Raw genomic sequence first — 20,332 nt, 5'->3', positions numbered from 1 at the left:
AGAACGTAGCCTAGCCTTTAGGGAGCATTAGCAAAGACGACAGCAATGGCAACACCAGAAACTTTACTATCCGCGCTTTACCGCTAGTAGAATTAGACTTTAAAATTCTCAAACCAACAACGTTATTTTTCAAATTTATTATCAAGATTTTTCAGACAAATTACATGGATTGCTATGAAAATACCAGAACGAAATCACACATTTTTTGCATGTATATATTGTATAAACGATGGATGACACTAAACTTAAATAGTAACAGGTATTTTAAAAGAAAGTGCTAGTGGATAAATTTGGATAAATAATTATCTGAATAAATTCATTTTCACAATAAAAGTTAATTCGATCGAATTTCATATAATATTTGGATGTCATCTGATGTGCAAACTTTGATAAATCAAAGACAACGGCTTGTGACTATAATCTCAAAAGACACATTCTCCTTACTCTCCTAACTATGGAACCGGTTGGAAAGAATCTCTTTGTTCTAACGGCATTATTGTTTTATTAAGCAAGAAAAATTTGGCGAGAAAATTAATGTCAATCATTCAAGCGACGGCTAGTAATTTGAAAGAGACAATTTTTCTTTCGTTTACCTTGATAGCACAACCCTGGAATGCGAATAATCTACTCCTGGTTAGGAAACGCTAGTGTGATTTGCATAGCTTTCATAAGTACGATACTTTGTGAAAAACTCAACTTTGATTCAAAGCAACCGTAATGGCAACTATGATCAACTGAAATATTATGACTTTACTCAAAGAGTTCGCTGCATTATAGCTGCACTTCATTTGAACATTCTTCAAAGCAGGACATTTTTCTTTCTTTTTCAAACTTATTTCGGTCTCAATATGTGCGCATGTGCCGTTGACAATTCGGAATGCGCCTGCGTCGAAAACTCTGTTGCTGATGTGGCAGTTGAAATTATAGAAGAACGATTGGCGATACTCGCTCCAGTTCTCTATCACTAGGAGATACAGATTGGTCCTTGGAAGAGCTGAGAGGAAAAAATTCCCGGATCGACAAGGTCCATCTACTGAATCCACGATAACACCATCAGGACCTGAAAAGGAAAATTCAAGAATAGCAGAGTCAATGGTGAGAACAAGGTTGAAAAATTGCGAGTTGCAAGTATAGTCTGCATTCCCGCCTTTTCTTTGGCTAATGCCAGTGACAATATACGCATTCCATCTGGGCTCTACAGTCATCGACGCACTCATAAACGTGACAATGAACACTGGCAATGAACACTGACAATGGTTATTTACCAAGTAGACATCTTACTCGATAGAGGGATTGCCAACAACAACAACAACAAATCCATTCAATTCAATTCAATACGCCATATTCGATATATTAAAATTCAGCTTGAAAGAGCGGTTTAGAGTACAAAGACAAAGGAAAGTGGATGATATGCTGATATCTTTCAGATTCATTGCAACTTGTTTCTATTGTTTTTGTCCTCTCTGCATTACTATCAAGCTGAATATTGATATTTCGAAAATGGCCTATTGTCCGACCTAGGACTAGCGAGGTACCGATGCCGATGAGGTGTTCTATTGAGATACCTTTCCTTTTCAATTGATGTGGACTTTATAACCCACTTGCTAAAGCTACGCCTGGGTTCGAATCCCGTCGTAGACCAAAATTGTTTTCCAGGCTTCTCCACTGTCAAGGAAGGGTTACGTTTTTGCATTTCTCCACTGTCAGTTCATTAATTTGCCTGAATAGTTGTCTTTGTTTCCGATTTCTATAACCCAAACTTCACATTCTATCGTTTCATTTTCACTGAATCGCACCTACGTTCGAGGCACTATTTTATGGCAGGATCACGCCAAGACCCTGTAGATTTTTAGACTTTTATCCGTACTAGTTGTAAGTCGTTGAACTAGTCGACTGAAAGAAAAATATTACACAAGTAGATTAATGTTTTAGAATACCGAAGATAGGCTAAAAACGAATGGAACTGATTTCGTGAATATATACTTACAATTTGTATCTTCTAATCTACACGATCTTATGGTTTGATTTCTTCTGTTGACTGTCTTTAACGTTCTTGATCGGAGGTAAGTAAAAAAGCGATTTGCGCGTTTGCAGTACAGTGTCGATTTATATATTTCTGAATTTCTAATTAGTTGTCACCTTTCAACTCACGCAAACTTGCTGTGATAAATAAATTGCAAGAATAGTTGCATACATTAAACCAGTAAGCGAAATAACTTAACGCGCGAAGTGCGAATCACTCCGCCCCAGTGCGGAAATTAGAAGTTACCTCTAATTGAGCAACGACTTAAACATAATCGGTATTCAATGACTCGAGATGTCACAAATAACGTAATGTCTATTACATAATGCTGGTCTATGTATTCCCTTGATTAAGAAAGGTTCGTATTTAATTCGTCTTTTGTTGCTAAAAGACACAGCTTGTGAATCGGCCTGTCGTATTCACCGTCCTGAGTCTTGATTCTTGCCTTCCTAACCAAACCATCGTTTCCTGGGTATGTTGCAATGTCTCGCGCCATCTTCCATTGGGATCTTTTGTGATTTGGGTCTATCTCTAGAACTAGGTCGTCGACTTGAAGGTTTTCTCTGGTGCGAAACCACTTATTTCGTGGAAGTAGATTTGGCGCAAAGTATCTCATCCAGCATCTCCAAAATTCGTTCACGCGATTTTCTGTACTTCTTAAAAGATGTCTTGGGTTGATCCTTTCTTCTGGTTCTGGTTGAGGAATTGTGAGATGATGTCCTATTAGAATATCATTTGGAGTAATTGGCGGGCTTTCCCATATGCTGTCAGAACTTGGGTATAAAGGACGTCCATTGATGACGTAGGTTGTCTCCGCGAGAAATGTTCTCCATTGCTCTTCGGTAAAGGCTTGATTCTTGCATGTAGCGTTCAGACTTTGTCTGACTGACTTGATGAGGGTTTCCACGACGCCATTTTGATGACTGGCATGAGGGGTATTCCATTTCCATTTAAAATCGCACGAGAAATCTTCAGATAGAACACCTTCAATCTTGGGGACGTTCCAACTCTGCATTATTTCCTTTAAGTACCCTTGTGCGCCTACAAAATTTGTCCCGCAGTCGGACCAGCAAATGCACGGGTGACCACGCAAACTCGCGAAACGACGGAATGACATCAAGAAAGCGTCAGACGTTTTGTCGGTCACAAGTTCTAAGTGGACAGCTCTTGTTGTCATGCAGGTGAAAATGATTACTTGGGCCTCCTTGAGCGTTTTACGATTAAGCTTGATGTGCAATGGTCCAAACATGTCCATGGCGGTGTTGAAGAATGGCGGGGTGCCTACTGCAACTCGCAAGGATGGGATTTGTCCCATGAGTTGTTCCAATGGCTTCTTTCGGAGCTTCCTACAAGTAATGCACTTTGTTGTGAGTGCTTTGGACATACCACGAACTCCAATGATCCAGTACTTTCTCCTTGCCTCGTTAATTAGGCTTTTGTACCCACAGTGTCCGCGTCTTTCGTGGAGGTCACGTAATAGCAAGATGACAAGAGGGTGATCGCGTGGAAGGATAACTGGGTTTCTTAATTCTTCTGGAAGCGATCTGACATCTTCGAGTCGTCCATGAGCTCGAAGTATTCCTTTTTTCGTCCAGCTTCGGAGTTAATTTCTTGTCAATGACAGAGGGATCTAGGTGTGCCTGACTCCACTTGAATAGCTGTTTCTCCGAGCCTTGCAATTCTTGAACAGTGATTGAACCCGTCTTAACATTCTTTTTTCTCGCATTCTGGATAAATCGGCGAACGTAAGCGAGTGTTCTCCGTATCTTTGAAAATGTAGAACAGGTATTCAACAGTTGATGAAAAACGGGGTTAGTATCTTCTTCAGACTTATCCAGATCAACTTTGGTTTGAAATTCCGCTATGGCTGCTTCGTGTTGCATTGGCGTTTTAGTCTTCTCGATTTTCACTTCCATCAAGACACCAGCTTTTGCTGTAGGTTCGATGGGGGCTCTAGCTTCAAATTTAGGCCATTGTCCTTCGGTTAACTGCAGGAAAGAGGGTCCCTTTATCCAGTCTTCGAGTTGCGATGGCTCTATTCCTCTAGTGAGGATGTCGGCTGGATTGAACTTTGACCTGATGTATCGGAAGTCTTCCACCCCAACAGTTTCTTGGATTTCTGCTACTCGACTTGATACGAAAGGTTTGAATTGGCGTGATGGGGTCTTAATCCAAGAAAGGACAGTAGAAGAGTCTACCCAGAAGATCCTCTTGCTGTCGTGGATGTTCGCAAACCGTAGAGACTTTCTGCAGGTTTCATATATCCTTGCAAGTGTTAAACAGCCCATGAGCTCCAGTCTCGGGATCGTTTTTCTCTTTAGTGGGGCAACGAAGGACTTGACTAAAACAGGAACGCACTTGTAACTTCCGTTCTGTAACTCCCATCGGAGGAAAATGACCGCTCCGTAAGCTTTTTCGCCACCATCACAGAGTCCATGAATTTGTGGTACCCCAATCGCGTGGTTTGGTTTTAACTTGCGATCGAATTCGACTGTTAAGAGGTGATTCATGGCTTGCAAATTCTCCATCCACTTGCTCTTGACTGCTGTAGGTAAGGTTTCGTCCCAATTGTAGCCTGAATGCCATAAGTCCTGCAAGTCGATCCTAAATTTAATAGCTACCGGCATCACAAGACCGATTGGGTCCCACAATTGTCCAATAAGACCCAGGCAACGTCTCTTTGTCAAAAGGTCCATCTGGTCGAGTTCGTTCCTTTTCAGGGAAAACTTGTCTGTTTGTTTATCCCATCTTAGACCAAGAAGATCTGCCCAGCGTTCACCGTTGGACTGGTCAATCTCCGCACGATTTGAATGCCAAGCTTTAATCTGGAAATGGCCTTTCTTAAGAATGGCGTCAATGTCGTTGATAATCTGTTTTGCTTCCGTTGTAGTTGCTTTGGAACTTCCGATGTCATCCACGTACATATGGTCTTGAAGTTCTTTTGATGCTTCTGGGAACTCGGCTTGAGATATCTTTGCTAGTGTGTTGATGGCATTCGTTGCTATGTCGGGAGCTGGCTTATCTCCAAAGTTCAACCTGAGCCATTGGTATACTGTTGGCGAGTTGCTAATCTTACTCCTCCAAAGGAACCTGTGGAAAACCTGGTCGTCGGGATGAACCAAGATTTGATTGAACATTTTGCGTATATCACCGATAAAGGCTACTTCGTTCCATCTCCATGCTGCCAAAACATCCAGGAGACTGTTGGTGTAGTTTGGCCCTTTCTCTAGGTAATCATTAAGGGATAAACCGTCGTGACCTTTCGAAGATGAGTCAAAGACAAGTCGAACTTTTGTCGTTCTTTCCGGTGTGAACACGGCTTGTAAGGGTAAGTACCATTCAGGCTTGCTATGATCAATCTGGTCAGGAGAGACTTGAATCACGTAGTCCTGCTCTAGAAGCTTTTGGACTTCCTCATTGACAACATCGAGACACCCCTTTTTCTGGAATGACCTCTCCGTGGAAAACAGCCTTTTCAGTGCGATGCCATAGTTACTTTGTTTGGGAGGGCCCGCTTCCGTCCAGGGCATCTTAACTTGTATTCTTCCGTCAACCAAGGTAGTTGAGGCTGCGAGGGACTTAACGAACTTGCTTTCGCGTATCTCGTTTTCGCTACACGTACAAAGGTTGGTCGGTTTGACGCCAAGGAGGTCTTGGTGAAGAAGTTCTTTGATGTCGTCTACGACATTTGCTGTTCTGATTTCAACCGACTGAATTTCTGAAGTAGTAGAGTTGTTCTTTTCAAACTGTCCCATAACGTACCAACCAAAACAGTTTCGTTTCGCAACAGGTTCCCCTGGCTCTCCGGACACTGTGTGGATATCAATGAAGGCTTCTACAAAGTCTGTACCGACAAGGAGATCTATGGCGCCACCCGAAAGGTGTAGTTTATCACAAACGTGCTTGAGATGAGGGTAGTGTCGCACTAATTCTTTGGAAAGCGTATTTGCTTTACTGCAGGGCCTTGTAACAGTGTACACTTGAAGGGTCTTCTTAATATCCTCGTCAGCAGGTGAGGCAACAGTGATGTCGATTATCTGTGATGCTTCACTTTTCTTCTTCCCACCAGCCAAATTCATGGTCAGATGTGTTGCTGATCCACTCAACCCAAGTCGTCTGGCTGCATTCTTTGAGAGAAGACTGGTATTGGATCCAGAGTCTAACATCGCAAGGACTTCAACAAATTCTCCGTTTCCGTTCATGACTCCAACTTTTTGAACAGGGCACAAACCAGTCATGAGCTTTAACTTTTCTTTGTGATGAACAGCATTTTCTTGGATGTTACCATTTGATGTACTCGAGGGGGCCTGGCACTGATTTTGGAAAGAAGATGCTCTTGGATTTGGACTTGAGCTTGTTTCACCAATCTTGTCATTATGAAGAGAACGGTGATGATTTTTTCTGCATTTGTCGCATGTTGAACCGTCTGGTTTCCTGCAGTTGCTTGTATGATGCTTTCTAAGACATTTACGACATCGCCAATGTTGCTTTACAATCTCCCATCTCTGACTGATAGCTAACTCCTGGAACACAGGACAGGCAGCGAGGTGGTGTTTTGTTTTACAGTTAAGTGGACAGGTGTCATCATCGGGTTCTTCGCCACTTGCGGCATTGTTCTCAGTTTTACTTGGGGTCCTGTATCGGCGACTCTCGTTTCTGTCTTCAGACACGATGTTATTCTTGCCCCTTGAGCGGACACTTGCTTCTACGTGTAACCAGGTGATGAGGTTACTGACAGTTTCCTCTTTACCTTCTCTTTTCATTTCTCTTCCAAAATGAGAATTATCGTTCGGATCGAGCTTGGACAAAAGTTGAGACATAAGAAATGGCGCTTCCGAAGACTCCAACACCGGACATCCATTATCTTCCATATCATTCGCGTAGGATGATATTGTCGTGGCGAAGTGCGTGAACGACCTGGAGTCTCGTTTTACGGGCTTAAGGCTATTTATTTGGAGGAGCAGTTCGTCCATTAGTTTACGTTTGTCTGCAAATTCTGTGTCCAATATATTCCACGCGTTATCAATGGTTTTGCAAGTTTTTACCTGGTCAGACCACCACGATCCTCTCGGCAATGCATTTCGGAACCGTTGCAGTTGTTCATCTTTATCTTGATCGTATTTCTTCATCCAATGATTGAATTCTTTTCTCCAGGTAGCATAGGATCTGCGACTGCCGTCCCATGTTGGTACCGGTAATCGTTGCAGACCACTAGTGTTTGGTTTTGACCTTAAGGTGTCCGCCATTTTCGTCACTGCTGATGTCATGGATGACATTGAAGCTGTCAAGGTCTTCAAGGTTTCAGAGTCTTTTGAAGACGTTTCCGTGGAATCTTGTTCCTTTTGGTAGACAGCAAATTTTAAGGCAATCTGAAGGAAATCAGCTTTTACTTTGTCTCCAAGTTTCTTGGTTGTCAACAATGGTTCCTCCTCTGCGGTAATACCTTCATCAACCAATCTGTCTAAAATGGTTTCTTGTTGCTTCTTGATGAACCTGTATCTTGTCTCCACTTGATTGAATGCTGCCTCTAAGGTTTTCAACTCTGGCCTCACTGAAAAGATTATTTCAAATTCCTCTATTAATTCGTAGAAGATCGTTACCGCGTTTTCCATTTTCCCTGCGAGGGTCTTTGCGTCTACTTTAGGCGGCATCTTACTTTGTAGGCTCGATGCAAAGTTCGGAGATTCGGTATCTTCGGCGTGGATGATTTACAGCATTGATTTGGCGGGATCCTCTGGACAAATTTCGACTGAATCGCACCTACGTTCGAGGCACTATTTTATGGCAGGATCACGCCAAGACCCTGTAGATTTTTAGACTTTTATCCGTACTAGTTGTAAGTCGTTGAACTAGTCGACTGAAAGAAAAATATTACACAAGTAGATTAATGTTTTAGAATACCGAAGATAGGCTAAAAACGAATGGAACTGATTTCGTGAATATATACTTACAATTTGTATCTTCTAATCTACACGATCTTATGGTTTGATTTCTTCTGTTGACTGTCTTTAACGTTCTTGATCGGAGGTAAGTAAAAAAGCGATTTGCGCGTTTGCAGTACAGTGTCGATTTATATATTTCTGAATTTCTAATTAGTTGTCACCTTTCAACTCACGCAAACTTGCTGTGATAAATAAATTGCAAGAATAGTTGCATACATTAAACCAGTAAGCGAAATAACTTAACGCGCGAAGTGCGAATCATTCACATCTCCTCAACAGTTGCAACTTAGCCGAATCGGCCATTTTTTCTTACCGAGGACGGAGTCATCTGTAGTGTACCCAACAACATCTTGAATACAGCCATATTCGTTCCTGAATGGTGGCACTGGTCCCCTATTCTTGTAATAATCGTCTTCTTGTTCCGGCGTCTTAACAATTCCTTCCAATGTCACCTACAGAATACAATTCACATTCAAATGTGTTGTGTCATTTGCTCTTCTGAGTCACAGCAAAAATTACTGAGATTGCTGGCAGTCTCTTCTGTATCACTCGAGCCGCGCACCTGTTTCGGTTGCGTGACAAACACGATTGACTAAGGAAACAGCTCGACTGACAAAAAAGGGAATGCTATTAAATTTTCCAGAAAAAAATGGAATGTTTCAATTTTCCATGTTGCGTTACGTCACGCGTGACCAGTAGTTTTGAAAATTGAACTGAGTATTCAAATCTGCGTGTTAGTTTTGAACTTTCCTCTGGAGATTCTGAATTTCCCGAGGATATTTCCAAGATATCTATCGCAAATAGTGAGCTATGAACTTTCGTTTTAACATAAAATAAACATTGTTTGAAAAGTGAAATCTATTTCAAGCGTTTGACGAATTATTGTTCAGTTATTGTGCGTTTTTCGTACCAACTTTCAAAAGAATATTCAAGATTCCGTTCAAATCTCGGAAGCTCCAAATAGGAATTTGGATGTTCATTTCAGTCTGGTGGATACTGGTCACGCGTGACATAGTTCGACTGTAAACGCTTGTGTCCAGAAATCCACCCAGTCAGAGGCACGCCCGATTTTGACATCCAACACGAACTGTCCCTTTAAATCTAAGCCTTTGCTACGTAAGTCCAAAGGTAAAGGTAAGCGTTAGTTTTAGCTTAGGGTAAATGCAGCTGTTTATCAATACTCGAGCAGCAGCATTTTGAGGACACTCTATGACGTTCATTGTCTGTGTTCCGATACGCGAATGACGTTGACGTTGGGCAGAATAGTAAGGGGACACTTCGTGACGCTTAATGAAATCCGCGTGCATCTAATTAGGGGCTTCTGGACAAATCTGAAAAAATGCTGAGAAAACTGATTCGTTCAAAATACGTATTTCAATGCACAGGCTATGTACACCTGTTTTTGGCCAAGAATGGATTTATGGAACATGAATACCTTAGGTGCATAAGGTGATACGCTGCATATTCCCTGGAAATCAACTCGCTGATTTGGAACGAAGAACTTGTGTTTTGTGACAAGAAGTTTCATGATGTCTCCCTCCTTTCGTCCCAGGCTAACACGTTCGTATTCGCGCGCGTCTTTGGTGCTGACAAGGAGGAAGTCTGGGTCCGTGACCAAGTTGGCCAGGTTATCTAAAAGGTAGCATCTAAGGAGAAAGTTGAAACAGAAACAATTGTGACAATCTTTCTTTTTGCGGTCATCCTTACAACTCGAATGCACTCTTCCAAAACACTTCCTACAAAAAGAAAATCAGGCAATAGGAAAACTCCATGTCCTTTGAAGATCGCACGAATTCTTCGTGTTTGTTGTTGAAATGAGAAGGATGTTACAACGTCAGGAAAAGGACGACAGGGAAGGCAAACTGGTGCTGAAAGGAAAGTGACTGTGTAACTATTAAAACGTTTCTTCAACAATAGACTCATCTCTCAAACGGCGATTTCCCTCTTTATTCAACTTACACGACGTACAATCAACTTCAAGCTTCAAATCTACTTCAAAGAAACGAATATTTTTAATATGCAGAGAAGATTCCGAATTGACGAAGCAAAGAGTCAAACTCGGATCTATGGTTCTTGATACAGTTTTCAATATCCACTAGACTAACGAGACAAGCTCCCGAAAAGTTTAATTTTTTGAGTATTGACATACAGTATGGGGCTCAGTTCTCGGCCACAAAAAACGTAAACTTGTATTTCTTACCTTGGAATAACCGTAAGGACTTGAAATTTCAACGACAACTAGCTTCAGCATTCAGTTTACACATGTAAAGCTATCGACTGCTCAACGCTGTTTTCTCCCGAGTAATAACGAAAATGGAGGCTTCGTTCGTGGGCCCAGTTATCGGCCAGCGAGCCCAGTTCTCAGCCACAAGAGTGCCCTCGATTCCTCGCAATAAACAACGTTTTATCACCAATTTTTGTTGTTAAGTCACTAATAAGGCTTGTGTTTGATATTTCGACCACAAAGTATCCTTAACGAGCTTTGTTTCATGTTAGAAAAGGACGTTTTTGGCACACCTAGTTTTTCTCGTAAATACACTGGCAAGCGAGGCTAAAAAAGAGTTGGGTATTTCAAAACGGGGTCCGGTAAGTCAAAACTCATAATTTTAATTTATAGCTACTGTCGGAACATGCCACCCCATTACAGCTTTACTTTTACAAATGATTTGACAGGAAAACTCCATACAAAACTATGAGCACTTTTTAGTGTTGTCTACGGCCAGCAGGGTGGCCGAGAAAAGGCAAATACGCATAAGTACTAAGGAAATATTGAGGGGTGAATTTAGGTAAAAGAATAAAATAGGCCAGGAAAAGTTTATATTTAACAGAAAGTTTTATCACTCTACGTTCATTATGCCAAGAATTGGCTCATTTGGGGCTCCTATACGGATAAAATACAAACTTGAATTAGGCCATGTAATTCGAGTAGCCGTGAACAAACACGTTTTCGTGGAAATCAAATTCACCTACCTTCGTGTCACCTCGATTTGCTCACAGTATATAGTAGCTGTAAATTCAAAACTCGGCAGGACGAAAGACAAGGAATAAAGCTACCTTTGGAAGCAATTGCTTTTTATTCAGATTCATTTGCGGCGCTAAAAATAAACGTTGAACAAAAAGTGGCCGAGAACTGGGCCCGGCCGAGAACTGGGCCCCTTACTGTAGTGGTACCCAGCAAAACAACTGAAAGCTAACCGTTTTCAAAGTGGTTTTTTGACGTAAATACTGTAGATCTGCGCGGCTTAGCTCAGAAACGCTATTTCTTGTTGAAATAAAGCTTTAATTCTGCCTGTTTTCATTCTTTTTACAGCGGATAAGCTTGTATTATTAAGATGGGATATTGCGTCGCGTAATTGTTACGAAATGTCCAACCTCCTTTTGAGAGATGGCCAAGTGTGCTTTCCGCATAAATAACGCTGAAATTTGAATAACAATAATTACACATCTTGAGCCCCCTGCTAATGTTTTTTAAACAAAGGATTTCTCGCGTAGATGTGAGGCTTAAGATATATGGAATGTTTCCACTCACGTGATCAGTAACCTTTTGTTTTTTCCACCGAAACAAAAGAAAACGTTTGCATGATAATAGAGCCCAATTCCCGAGGATTAGTTAGGAACACCAACATGGCCGCCGTTTCTTTGTTTAGGGACACCAACATGGCCGCCGTGACGTCACGTGAAAACACTCTATAAGTATCGATCGTTATTCAAATTTAAGCGCCTTTTATGCAATGAGTCTATTGTTTGAGAATGGAGAGCCTTTCTGTATGTAAATCAAAGAATCTCTTGCCTGGTTTGACAAAGATGTTCCCCATCAGGACAGGTGTAGTTCATTCCGCATGACCGCTCATCTTTTGAGCTCCTTAACAGATCATAAACACGGAGATGAAAATCGTTGTACAAAATGTCTAGAGCAGTAACTGCTTCCACGCGATCAGCGGCGCATAAGGAGCGGTTGCCGGGATACACACGGCATTTCCCTGAAATACACTGAGTATGCCTGACAAAACAAAAAAGAAAACGAGATAAAACCCTATTAACTTGAACGAGTGCTGTAAGAGCAAGGCAATAATTCAAGCGCAAATCGGGACAGGCACGTTACTGGAAGAGAAGCATTGACGTAACGATGAGAGAACTGGTACTAAGCTATCAGACCCTGAATCAGCATTACGTGATGTGGTCCTCCACATTGCTTAGATAGGCTTTGCTCTGGTGCTGAATCAACTGACTCTTATTTTTAAGTTAAGCATGATTGACAGATTTTGCACGTTTAGATGACATACCTTGTGCAGGGACAGCCTCCCCGGAAGTTTTCCAGGCTGTCGCAACTGCCACCAGACGCGTTTTGTGGCAAGGCCTGGAAAACAGCTTCCGATATAGTAATAACTTTACCGATTCCGTTGGCATCCATGTAGGCGTTGGACACAGCTGTTTTGGATGGATTAACCAGAGCTCTATGATACCATGGGCGTCTGAGATTTCATAAAGAAAACAATCAACGTAAATAAACCCTAAAACACAATTCTAACGCAAATCGCATTCAACGACCCTAAAACAGAACTCTAACGCAAATCGCATTCAACGCTAAAGTGCGATAGTCTGAACTGAGGAACATTAATCTCCTTTTTGTAGCTTGCCTAGCAAGCGTTCCAGTAGAAACGAAGTTCTCTGTGTTACCACCTGGAGAAAATTGTGCCAAAAGGTTGAGGGAACCTCTCATCTAATTTTCGCACGACCAGAATGCTGCAATATCTCTACAAAGTTTTTCTTCCGCACGGACATTGCGAAACCTTAATCACAAATGAACTACAAGTGACCTTTTGAAGATAAAGCTTACTTGGTAGGATCAAAGTTCTTCCTTGCACGATGGCCAGGGTACGAGCGAAAGACGCCACTCTGCGTGCCAACGTATGTCCATGGAACATCTTTCAAAATATCACTCGATCGATTCTTCCAAGTTTTTTCTATCAACGACGTAATCTGCACATCTGGTCTGAGACATGGGAGAAAGAACGTGGATAAGAGAGACAACAAAGAGTGGCAATTACAATCTGGGAATCTTCTAGAGTTACCAAAGGTCATAAGAGTTGGTTTATTAATGGTGGGCGATGAATTTCAAATCCTTCCTGGTGAAATGACTTTCAAACGCGATCTGAATTTGTTTTCAGTCATTCCGAATTGACCCCGCCGTGTTTTGCGAAAAGCCAGATAGTCGCCTCAAACCAATGGGGTTTCTTTACTTGAACACGAAAACGCTTTGTAAAAGAGTCGCGCCCACGCTGCAGCTCGCACTCAACCAAACATGGTAGACAATCCAAGATGGCGATCAACAGTCCACGCAAAAGAGAGTAAACAAGTAAAACGATTTTTTCCGTGGCGATAAAAGTCAGTTTAAAACATCATCTGTTCTACAGTATATTTCCCACCAAGATAAATCAACATTGAGTTTGGGGGGAGGGGAAAGGGCGGCTTTTAAGCGGAAAACATTTGGATAAGTTTTTGGAGTACCGAAAATGTTTCTTTGTCTCTACACGTTTCGTCCAAGATTGTAGATCTTTAAAGGGAACCTACCTAAAAACGAATTGCTTGTAACGTCAACGATCAATTTTCCTATCTATTAGAATAAAATGAATTTTAAAATCAGACTTTTTCTTACTGTAGTTTCAAACTTCCCTGGCGTTGCCATCTTTTTACGGTTGCCCTGTCAGCTTGTGTGTCAAAACAACATGACAACCGTAAAACGTCACAATTATTCAAGATAGCGGCACCCAGGAAATTTTGAGAACAAAAGTACCGGTAAGCAATTCTATGATACAAGCGCTTTCTTTAAAAAAATGTCAACAAATTTGATTGTGGACAGTACTTCCCGAGGTTTGAAGTGATATTTTTTGCTCCTTTAAACTGTCATCCTGTAAAAATATAGCTTAATAATTCATTTTACTTCACCTAACAGAAGCTCGAAACTGTCCCTGTGGGCACCCAATGCTATCATCGTCTTGTCCGTTAAGGAAACGATGAGCAGTGATGGCGATATCAGTGCTATTTTCTCTGAATAAAAAGTTGTTTGGATGGCAGTAGGTCTTTGCACTCAACATAACGGTGGAAGCCTCATAGGTCACGTGAACATCAGGAAAGGATGGAAGATTATACTGTACGTTCAGACTTGTGTACAGGTCACCAAAGACCTAAAATGGATCATTTCTATTATTCAGTATATTTGCGTGAGTGCTTTCAAAACTTAATAATCGCAGCTATATATGTTTGAGGTGTAACGTGCCCCGTGGGAAGGATAACATTAGGGTGCTTAAGCAACGCCAACGGCGACGGCAACGAGAACGTCACAAATTTGCACATTTTGTGGCCAAAAACAATAGCCTTGCACGCCCTGCACGTGCACTTTTCACTTTTGTCCATTTCTTTGCCGTCGTCTGTAAAACAACAAGGTGAAATAGCCAAATTTGAGGTTTTATGAAGGACGTCAGCACTTGAAGATAAATTTTCATTTTCTCCCCTAAATTAAGCGCCGTTCCGACCAGTCATTTTTGAGGAACTACCACACCCTTGTCATATAAGAAGGGTTGACATGTTTACAAAGTGATTACAATGACGCGAATTTATATTTTGAGATGACGTTCTCGGTGCCGTCGCCGTCGCGTTGCTTAAGTACCCTAATTTTAATAGGGAGTTTAATTTCTACGACGCGACGGCAACGAAAACGTCACAAATTTCGCATATTTAATGAGCAAAAACAATAGCTTTGCACGCTCTGCACGTGCATTTTTAGTTTTTGTACATTTCTTTCACGTTTTCGGCAAATCTACGACGTGAAATGACCAATTCTCAAGTTTTACGGAGAACGTGAACAAAAGGCAGCGAATTTGAATTTTCTGTCGTAGATTCAATACCGCACCTCCTAATTCAGTTCCTGGAAGGTTACACCAGTTTTTAGAAGATAGACAAGCCGACATAACGACGAAAACGATTAATGAACCTGAACTTGCAATTTTAAATTACGTTTTCGTTACCGTCGCGTCGCAGATCTTAAACTAGGGACTTTACGATCTACGACGGCGACTTTGATGAAAACGTCACCTCAAAATATAACTTTGCACTATCGTAAGTTTCTCGCCGTTAGGTCATCACGTTCGCGTCGTACAATGTGGGTGAAGTGTCCTAGAAATAAATTGGCACGAGCGGTTTGGGAGTAAAAAAGGACAATGAAAGATTCACATTTAAATGCTCGCGTTATCGTCAAAATCAGAAATTTGGTCATTTCAGGTCGTTGTTGTGCAGAGAACCACACGAATTTGTGCTAAAATGCGTGCCACGCGTGCAGCACGATTACTTTTTCTCTTTTAACCAATGATATTGCTGTTTCGAGGCGTTCTCGTTGACGACCGCGTCGTAAATCGTAAAGTCCCTACTCCCTAATACCGCGACGGCTACGGCGACGAAAACGGCACTTCAAAATATAAGTTTGAGCTGTTTTAAGTATTTCATGATTATTCCATCTTGTTTATATTATACAATATGGGCGAAGTGTCCTATAACTGGATTGGTACGGACGGATTTGAACTAAAGAGTGAGACTGAAAGATTCACTGTAGTTTGTCCACGTTGTCGTCAAAACCTTAGACTTGGTCATTTCACGTTATACTGAGTTTTGACGAGTACGGGAGAGAAATGTTCAAAAAAGCGTGCCGCACGTGCAGCACGAGCATTTTGGTTCTTTTAACCAATAATATGATTGCTTTTTGGCGTTGCCGTAGCCGTAGCCGTCGTCGTTTCTTAAACTCCTTATTATGCTTATGCTACCAGATGATCGCATGAATGCCTTGGAGGACACGGTAGGGGACACAAACTGTGCCAAGTGGCATTGCAGAGTTATATTATTGTCTTTAGGTGTCGATAAGAGCAATAATTGCAACATGATAGACTGAAACCCTCTGGGGTCAAATAGATTGTTCCCGACTTTAAATCATATTTACCTCCCTTAATTCCGTGGAGTTGTATGCCTCGACGTTGGCATAGTAACTGACAGGTGTCACTCGTCCAGGGGGCGGTGACGCTGGTCTCCGATAAAGCTTATCGGCGTCGGCAAGGTTAAAGGCAAACACATACTCAGAGTCTTTGATTGATGAATAGTAATAAGTTGATGGTAGCGTGACGAGCATCACACCATCTTGAAAGTCTCCCTTAGGAATGCTTCGTATGGCGTCTTCGATCCTCAGCGAACCTGTTTTACCTTCCATCATGGCTTGACCCACGAGATTGAATTGAACTGGTTTGCCATTACGCTGCTCGAGGGTACTGATCGGAATGAAGATGGGATCGTCCACAAGCTTATGAAAGAGAGAAAGAAATCAGATGAACTTAAATAAATAATGCATAGCAAACGACTGGTCAATCTTGCTTCAAAAGTAATGTCAGTGGTACATTTTGACGGGGGACTAGTTGAAGAAGGATCTTATGTCTAAAAGACACTTCGCTGAGAAGCGAAGATATCATCACTGACTCTATCCAAAATATTGCTTTGTAACCATGTGCTACTACCATGAGATTACACTATTTTGAAGATAACAACAAGAAGCAGAAAAATGAAATTTGGAGAAAAAGTTCAGAAAAAAATTACTCAGAAAATATGTGACATCCTCTTCCACGAAAGAGATCTAACGGCCAGTATCCATCCTCGATTTTTGGCGGAGGGAATGGAAATACAACGTCATGTGAGATATTTAAACCAATCACAAGCAGCCGGAGAAATTATCAAACTGGCTGACGGGGACTGATAGTTGCATATAAATCCATGATTACAAGCAGCGGTTAAGTCCGTTCAATTTCATTACTGATATCTCCGCATTTAACCTTTTTGCAGATAAGTACGCCGGGTGAAACTATTGTAAATATCTCTTTGTTTTAAAACGGTACATCATAGTGCAGGTGTCCTCAAAGCAAATGAGAGAAGGGACATGACTTCTTGCTTCTTTGAGCAGCTTCAGCAGCTGTGGGTATATTACGAAATAAACCTCTAAAAGAAGAAAATACGGTCGAAGCCTATACGAATATAAAACAAATTATCGAGAGAAAGACGCCGCGTCGAGCGAAAGACACCGCATGGAGGCCTTTCGCACTGCAATACCAGTCAACAGATCAATGACGAATCAAAGTTCCATCTCCATCAATATGCTCTGTACTTTGGTCAAATTCGAAAAAGACCAAACAAATGGAAATTAATTAAAACGCGAGCATACCGAGCATAAGAAAAAACAGTTAAAGCAAACAGCACCACACACGTCCAACAAAATTAGTTTCTTGAATAGAATTATAATAGTGTGGGAATAAGAGGATTTACTTCACAAAGGGAAATCAAGTCCGCCATTCAAGATCTCCACTAGAATATTTTACATTTCTTCCTATAATCAAAAAGGTTCCATAATTTTTTTACGTCATACTGTTTGTATGGAAAAACATCCACTACATTTAAACGTCCGTTTAAAAACTATGCTTGCTTTCCAAAACCCAAATCATAGTTACCACAAATCCACGCAAGGTTGCCCCTAGCGAAATTAAAAGAAAAAACACGTAGCAAAAACTGAAAGCCATCAAGATTGATAAGTTATCTATTTCGAATGTTAATTTTTGAAGGTGCAAATTACAATTTAAAATAGTTAAGAACTTATACACAATTTAACATACAGTGAGCACAACTGCTGCTCGTCAAAAGCAGTAGCATGCCGTTTGTTTTCAGTTTCTCAAAGGGAGAAAAAAATGAAGTTAGACGGAAACAAATCGTCACGATGAATATGCAACAAACGCGATGAATATAGAGTCACGACAAGGCAATCCAGGACAAATAATGGCCAATTAGAACCCAAAGTGCAGCGTGTACGAAACAGAAAAAGTAGCATTTTCATCGGTCGCTGGAAGCATAATGCAGGGGGAATTTCGTCTGACTGTAGACGCCGTACTTTTCTACATACTATCAATAACGGGAATTTTAGCAAACGCGTTTGCTATACTTGCTTCAGCCAAACTGTTACACTCGCAGCCTCAAAGCCCGAATGTTTTTGTATTGGGATTGTCTTCTGTTGATCTCATTTCGATTACTCTATTCTCAATACCATCCTGGTTATTTTATACAAACGGGCAATGGATGGGCGGGCAACAACTTTGCGACTTTCAAGGATTTGTGTTTTTGTTCTCCACACTCTATTCAGCGTTTCTCGCAATGTCAATGGCGGTAGATCGTTGTGTAGCCGTAACTAGGCCGTTCTTTCACCGCAGAACTATGACCGTCAACAAAGCAAAACTTCTTCTGTTTGTAACCATCACATGTTCTTTTGTCTTCTCTGTCTTCCCGATCTGTCGGTTTGGCAGTTTCGCACGAAACTTACGAGGATCTTTTTGCATGGTAAACTGGTTTCCACAAAGTGCGTCGGATCGCACGTTCTGCGTTGTCTACGCCATACTCGGAGGATTACCCGCCATCGTGGTGTTGTGCTGTAACTTAATAGTTATTTGGGAACTTTTCAGGACCAAGAAAAGGCGCGTTTCTGTCACAAACGTGGTTATTCCAGGGGTCAGTCGACGCTGCGCTAAGCTAAAGCCAAAAACAGCGGCCGTCGAACGCGACGATACGGAAACACAATTCTCCAGAACAATGGGCTTAATTTCAGTAGTGTATCTCTTCGGATGGATTCCGTTCACGGTAAGATAGATAAAGCTGGATAGCTTGTAGTTTTTAAGTGTTTTGGCTTTCACGGGCCTACTGGTTTTATTTCCACGTCTACGCACCATCTATCCTCTTTAAGGAATACAATTCGACAAAAGAATAGCAATATTTAAGATTCTTTCGACTTGTCTCTTTCGAACAAAAAAAGCCGTTTTGAAAAAATATATATTCTAGAGAATCCGTAACTTTAATTGGAATTGCATGCGAAACTTCATTTCGTCCCGCCGAAGAGTAAACATTCAACGACAAAGTAAATATGATCGCAAGATTGCTCAGTGTCCAGTTGCACCAGCTCGAACGTGATACCCATGCAAATCCACAAATTAAGAGTGATGGGGTTCTTTCAGGCTGAACCTAAAACATCTTAGCTAAGCAATATACATCCACAGACTTTAATTACTTTATTGAACAGCGCACCATTCAGAATCAAATTTCAAAGTTCTAAGGATTTAAACCAATATTTCATGGTAGAAAAGAGCAAACAGAACCACAGGAAGCCATCGTAGATGATGTAGGTAATGTGGCTCCTGCGAAGGAGATTGTAGACCGTAAATGTGACAAATAATAACAAAGAAAGAAACTCCACTGATGACGAATTCGGAGTGTTAAATTTGAATTTAAATAATGCGGGATCTATTTGGATGAACGCGCGTTTGTCAATTGAAACCTACCGCATTCAGGAGCCAAGCGTTAAATCTCGTTAAATGTGATTACGTAACTGTCGAGCTTTACCCGCGCGTGGTGCCTGAGGTAAAGTGTTTACTGCGAAGATTTGAAATACAATACTTTGAAAGTCCTCGTAATGACAGCTCAATTGATTGACGCAGGAAATATACCACAAGCAATAAAGTGATAAAGTTTTGACACGTTCATTTTCAATATCTAACAGAAAAAGCTTCTTCCAAGTGTTGTAGTTCTAAGTCAGTTGCCAAGCAATTATCGTATCGCTAAGATCTTTTTTGGTTCATTTTACTTTTTCGAATTCTGTGATTAAAAATACATATATATTTTTACCTAACCTGACATTGAATAATCACAGGAAAAACTCGAAAATGAGGAGAACTTAGAACTAGCTTTTCACCCCCACAGCACCTTTATTGCACAATGAAGATGGACGAATGATCGAAAAGCTAAATTAATCAATTGAATACTGAAACGTAATGAATTAATTCACAAACCCAAACATTATAGCCATCTTGTGCAGCAAAGAGAAATAGCACCACCGGAGAAAAAAACCGTTTTTTACTGATTCTAAAGCTTTCGACGTAAAGTGTTATAAACAAGGCTTTAATCGTTCGCACAGTCGAAAGATAGGACTACACTATTAAGCATAATAAACTTCATTTATAGGATACTACTGCTCAGTATCTTTCACTTGAATGGTCAAAAATAAAGATCTAGTGCACCGACTCAAAATCTAGAGCCACCCTGTGCAACATAAACAGAACCACAAGGAAACGTCACACGGTAGATTTTACTTTGATTCTTCCGCCGACAAGCAAGGGAGAAGGAGTGTCCTTAATAACTCATAAACAGAATTAAATACAGCTGAAACAGATGGCTCGTCCTCATTGCATAACGTGAAGTTTTGATAAACAAAATCAATTGTGTAATATACAGAAAACGCATTATGAAA

The 20,332-nt window shown here is 41.1% G+C and overlaps 3 protein-coding genes across 3 annotated transcripts in view; 1 reads left to right on the top strand and 2 right to left on the bottom strand.

Annotated features, from left to right (window-relative positions):
• Positions 1-130: 130 nt before the first annotated feature.
• LOC137977683 (voltage-dependent calcium channel subunit alpha-2/delta-1-like) overlaps positions 131-20,332 on the bottom strand; it is a 45,275-nt gene continuing 25,073 nt past the window's right edge. The window contains exons 9-16 of the mRNA XM_068824981.1: positions 15,953-16,306; positions 13,912-14,150; positions 12,803-12,958; positions 12,249-12,437; positions 11,756-11,965; positions 9,401-9,611; positions 8,279-8,417; positions 131-1,060 (exon numbers count right to left, since the gene is read on the bottom strand). Of these exons, the coding sequence (XP_068681082.1) occupies positions 693-1,060; positions 8,279-8,417; positions 9,401-9,611; positions 11,756-11,965; positions 12,249-12,437; positions 12,803-12,958; positions 13,912-14,150; positions 15,953-16,306 (1,866 nt within the window). The 3' untranslated portion in view covers positions 131-692. The remainder of the gene's footprint in view (positions 1,061-8,278; positions 8,418-9,400; positions 9,612-11,755; positions 11,966-12,248; positions 12,438-12,802; positions 12,959-13,911; positions 14,151-15,952; positions 16,307-20,332) is intronic.
• On the bottom strand, positions 3,493-8,228 carry LOC137975275 (uncharacterized). Its single transcript, XM_068822372.1, has 2 exons — positions 7,975-8,228; positions 3,493-7,880 (listed from the first exon to the last, which is right to left on the bottom strand). The coding sequence occupies exon 2, from the start codon at positions 7,672-7,674 to the stop codon at positions 3,493-3,495; it is 4,182 nt and encodes a 1,393-aa protein (XP_068678473.1). The 5' UTR covers positions 7,675-7,880; positions 7,975-8,228.
• LOC137977686 (prostaglandin E2 receptor EP4 subtype-like) overlaps positions 17,762-20,332 on the top strand; it is a 6,973-nt gene continuing 4,402 nt past the window's right edge. The window contains exon 1 of the mRNA XM_068824985.1: positions 17,762-18,672. Within this exon, the coding sequence (XP_068681086.1) occupies positions 17,896-18,672 (777 nt within the window). The 5' untranslated portion in view covers positions 17,762-17,895. The remainder of the gene's footprint in view (positions 18,673-20,332) is intronic.

Source organism: Montipora foliosa, chromosome 11, assembly GCF_036669935.1.
Source record: "Montipora foliosa isolate CH-2021 chromosome 11, ASM3666993v2, whole genome shotgun sequence".
Taxonomy (NCBI): Eukaryota; Metazoa; Cnidaria; class Anthozoa; order Scleractinia; family Acroporidae; genus Montipora; species Montipora foliosa.
This window is presented reverse-complemented; position numbering and strand designations above follow the sequence as displayed.

Bases quoted from the DNA above. Each gene is read 5' to 3' on its own strand.
- LOC137975275 (XM_068822372.1), bottom strand. From the start codon at position 7,674: ATGCCGCCTAAAGTAGACGCAAAGACCCTCGCAGGGAAAATGGAAAAC.